The sequence below is a fragment of the Dipodomys ordii genome, unplaced genomic scaffold, assembly GCF_000151885.1.
Source record: "Dipodomys ordii isolate 6190 unplaced genomic scaffold, Dord_2.0 Scaffold69, whole genome shotgun sequence".
In the NCBI taxonomy this organism is placed as follows: Eukaryota; Metazoa; Chordata; class Mammalia; order Rodentia; family Heteromyidae; genus Dipodomys; species Dipodomys ordii.
The window spans coordinates 3,565,395-3,569,746 of record NW_012267285.1 but is presented as its reverse complement, the minus strand read 5'-3'; the positions used below and the strand labels follow the sequence as shown (position 1 = coordinate 3,569,746).

At 64.8% G+C, this 4,352-nt stretch overlaps 1 protein-coding gene across 1 annotated transcript in view; it reads right to left on the bottom strand.

The window, feature by feature from the left end:
* The window catches only part of Il17ra (interleukin 17 receptor A), a gene marked incomplete at its 5' end in the record, with an annotated part of 24,669 nt that overhangs the window by 4,581 nt on the left and 15,736 nt on the right, over nucleotides 1–4,352 (bottom strand). The window contains 2 exons of the mRNA XM_013023622.1: nucleotides 55–240; nucleotides 847–1,143. Coding sequence (XP_012879076.1) covers nucleotides 55–240; nucleotides 847–1,143 — 483 coding nt within the window. The remainder of the gene's footprint in view (nucleotides 1–54; nucleotides 241–846; nucleotides 1,144–4,352) is intronic.

The window sequence follows — 4,352 nt, the reverse complement described above, 5'->3', positions numbered from 1 at the left end:
GGCGGCGGGCGGAACACGTGCGGGGCGGGGCCGGGGTCCCGGGCCTTGGCCCACCTGGCCTGGCTGATGTATGCACACGCGCTGGCTCCGAAAGTGGCGCAGGCGCTGTCGGCGCCGCTGCTGCGTGGCCTGTACCTGGCTCTTCATCTCAAGAAAGCCTTCCTCCTGGGCCGCCGCCTTCCTCCTGGGCCGCCGCCTTCCTCCTGGGCTGCCTCGGCCTGGAGGGCTGCCCCGAGGCTCCTGGGAGCCCCCACGGCTACGTCAACACCCTGGCCCTGGCCTGGCAGAACCGAGGGGCCGGGGCCGGCCTCCCTCCCCCGGCCTCCCTCCCCCAGCCTCCCTCCCCCGGCCTCCCTCCCCCGGACCAGCCAGGCGTCCAGATGAAGAGATCCCATGAAGTGGGGGGGGGGACGCCCTGTGTCCCTCTGCACCCCAACACACAGGGCGGGTGGGGAGGCGGGCAGCTCACCCGGTGTCCTTCCCTCTGTCCCCGCCAGGCCCTGACCTCCCAGGGGCTGGGCGGCCTGTGAGCCACGGCTCCTCCCGCGTCCTCCCCCATGCCCCATCCTGGGTGGACGCGTCCGGGCGGGGTGCTGGTCTTGGTGCTGGATGGGGGTGTGCAGTGACCTCGTGTCTGTCAGCAATCCGGGGTGCTGTCTCCCCACCCCCATGTGCCACCCCCTCCCTTCCCTGCGTGGATTTACAGCCGTGAATCCCAGGGGGGGGCACTCTGGCTCTCCTCCGAGGGAGCCGCTTTCCCGGGCCTTCCGCATCCTGTCCCTGCCTCCTCGGCTCTCTTTCTGGGGTGGGCGAGCATTTCTACCTCTGGCTCCCGGCAATCCTTACACCACACGCTGGTGCAGCTTGCACAACGCGGCCACGCACTCCAGCTGCGTCCGACGTGGCCGCCACCCCCAGCGGGGTTTGGTGCCGGTTACAGGGTCTGTGAATGCCAGTCAGCCAGGCCTTCCGCCTCCAGAGGAACGCATCCCAACCGCCGCTTCGTGCCAGGGCTGGGCCAGAACGATGCTTGGAGCAACGGCTTGGGGGGAATTCCTGGATGGATGGACAGGAAGCTGGATCTTCTGGGGGGCCGTCGGGGAGCAGGGTACCTAATTCCCCATCTGTGGGGCTCTGGGGAGTCTGGTGTACATCGGAGGGAGTTGAGTGACCTTTCTCGGCTTGGCTTCTGGAGTTTGCTGAGCCTCGGCCCTCCTGGCCCTTCTCCGTGTCCTGCCTTGGTGACAGGTGACATCCAGCCATCCACTTTCAGTCTGGATGCCACTTCTGGAATCTGAGGCGGGAGAGGCAGGGGGCAGGAAGCCAGGCCAGAGGTCCCCCGCCCCCCCTGGGGTGAAACCTTAGGGATTTTCAGTTCCCTTTCTCCTTTCCTCTGTGTGAGATCTTGTGTGTTGTAGTAAACCCCAGAAGGTACCAGAAGACCTGGGTTCTTTTTTTTTGGGGGGGGGTCCGGTTGTGGGGCCTGAACGCTGTCCCTCAGCTCTTCAGCTCAAGGCTAGCACTCTACCACTTGAGCCACAGCGCCACTTCTGGCTTTTTTCTTTTTGCTTATGTGGTGCTGAGGAATCGAACCCAGGGCCTCAGGCATGCAAGGCAAGCGCTCTACCACTGAGCCACCTTCCCAGCCAAGACCTGGTTCTCGCTCTGCCTGGGGTCCAGTTCCGTGCCAGGTTCTGGGGCTCGCAGCTGCTTGTGTTGTTCTCAGATCCTCTCTCCAGCTTTACTGTCTCTCTACTACCTAATGTCAGACTGTGACGTGTCATCTGAGCCATGCCTGTCCCCCCCGGGGACCCCCCCCAGTGCTGTCTGGTGGTGGGGGAGCTGCAGCCTTGCTACAGGGCCAACTGAGGCGCAGCCGCCCGGGCACCCTCTCTGCACTGTGGGAGAACTCCACCTAGCCCGCCCCCCCCTGGGTGTTTTTCTTGGGTTGTTTTCTGCCCCCTCCCACCCACCCCCCCCGCCAGTCCCTCTCACAGTAAGAAATGGCCCTGAAGACCTCTTTCCCGGACTTTCTAGAGTTTTCAGGACGGGGTCTTGTGAGTGGGGGGCCACCGTCTGCTCGCAGCATTTCAGCATGGAAGAGGGGGTCTTTATCTGAGCCCCATCTTTGATCTGGTTTTACTTTTAAAAGCTGTTTCGTTATTTTTAAGGCGTTGTCCAGAGGGGTCACCATCTCCTCCGTGAGGTGCGGGGGACGGGACCCAGGGCCTCCTGCCGCCCCCACCCGACCTGCTCCTCTGGACCCGCCCGCGGGGTGTTTGCTGTCAGAGGCGTCTGGGACGCACGGTCTCGTCCAGGCTGGTCCTGAGCTCCTGGGCTCCAGTGATGCTCCCGCCTCAGCCTCCCGAGGGGCTGAGATTTCAGACGTGCGCGGGTCCCGCAAGGGCCTGGCAGAGTCGGATGTGTTTTTTTTTGGTGGAGAAGGGCTGGCAGGGCTGAAGTGCATCTCACGCCTTTATCACACTTTCCTCCTCCTTTCTCTTCTTAAAAATAAAACCAGACTTTTCTGGGGAGGGGAAGCATCCCCCCAAATTTGGGACCTGTGACAAGCTTCCCGTGTGGTCTACCATTGTTCCCAGCCTGGCTTCCACCCCGGGTCCTTGTGTTGGGGGGACGGCATCTGCCAGTGCTGCAGGAGAGGGGACTGCTGCCCGGGGGCCGACGCCTGGCGCATGGGCGTCTGCTGCTCAGCTGACCCCGGGGGACAGCACTGCGCCTGGCACGTGGGCGTCGCTGCTCAGCTGACCCCGGGGGACAGCACTGCGCCGGCGTGTGGGCGTCCGCGGCTCAGCTGACCCGGGGGACAGCACTGCGCTGGCGCCTGGCGTGTGGGCGTCCACGGCTCAGCTGACCCGGGGGACAGCACTGCGCCGGCGCCTGGCGTGTGGGTGTCCGCGGCTCAGCTGACCCGGGGGACAGCACTGCGCTGGCGTGTGGGCGTCCGCGGCTCAGCTGACCCGGGGGACAGCACTGCGCCGGCTTCCCTGCTTGAGGTGAAGCCCAGCGAGGGTGCCCGGGCCGGTCTCAAACCCCGACTGGAGCTCAAGTGATGTCTCCGCGTGGGGGGTTCGGCGAGCGCTGAGCTGTCACTCCCGCTCCAGCCGAAGCATCAACCCCAGGGGATCTGAAATCACCATGGTGACGTGGGGTTTGAACTTGGGGCCTCATGCTTGCTGGCCGCCAGCCCTACCGCTCTAGTTACACCCTGGCGGCGGCAGGCTGCTGTTTTGGGGTGGCTTCTGCTTTTGGCCTGGGGCAGACCGGACAGGGATCCTCCGCGCAGCCGGGATGACAGATTCACACCACACCACTTGTCTGGTTTTGTGAACATGGGGTCTCAACAACTCTCAGCCCCAGCTGGCCTCAAACCATGACCTTCCCCATGCTCATCTTCAGAGTAGCTGGGATTATAGACCACACCTGGCTAGCCCATGTTTGTCATCATAGATTTACTGAGTTATGTACTGGTCCTTTGTTGTTGGTGGTCGTAGGTCTTGAACTCTGGGCCTGGGTGCTATCCCTGAGTTCTTCAGCTCAAGGCGGGCGCTCTACCACTTGAGCCACAGCGCCACTTCTAGTTTTCTCGTGGTTCACTGGAGATCAGAGTCTCTTGGACTTTCCCGCCAGGGCTGGCTTTGAGCCGTGATCCTCAGATCTCAGCCTCCTGAGTCGCTGGGATGACAGGCGGGAGTTCTTAGGAGGCACTGTGAGGAAGTCAGATTCCTTGTGGGGAAAACTGCAGGAGCCGTGGAGCATGGCCGCCCTGAAGCAGGGAAGACAGCAGAGCGGGGGGGCGGGGACTGGCTGGGTGGGACGCTGGAGGGGCCGGGGCTCCGGGAGGCTGAGGCCCGGCCTTCCACGCAGCCCCGGCGAGGACCGGACCTGGGCCTCGGGAGGAGGAGCCCGAGCCCGCTGGGTCTGTGGCGGCCACCTGACCATGCGGGCTGTTTCCCTCCCGTGTGATGCAGTGGCCAGGAGGAGGCAGACAGGGAGGCCGAGCAAGCAGGGAGCTGGCCGGGGCGGAGCGGGCGGGGAGCAGGGCTGGCCGGCCGAGCCTGGCAGGGGCGCCGGCGGCCCCCCTGTAAGGCACGAGCCGGAGGCTTCTTACAGGGCTGGGTCAGAACGGAAGGAGGTGACAGAGGCCATCTGTCCTTCCCTGGGCCTGGCTCTGCCCCTCAGAACCTGCTCACGGCTCCAACTCCCGCCTCAGCCTCCCCCGGGCTGGGACCACAGGCGTCCACCGTGTGGGGCCCCAGGGGGGCTCATGCTCCTATGTGTGTACCCCGCCTCTCGAGGCGGGGATGGGGGGACTGGGGGCGGGGCTGTGGGCG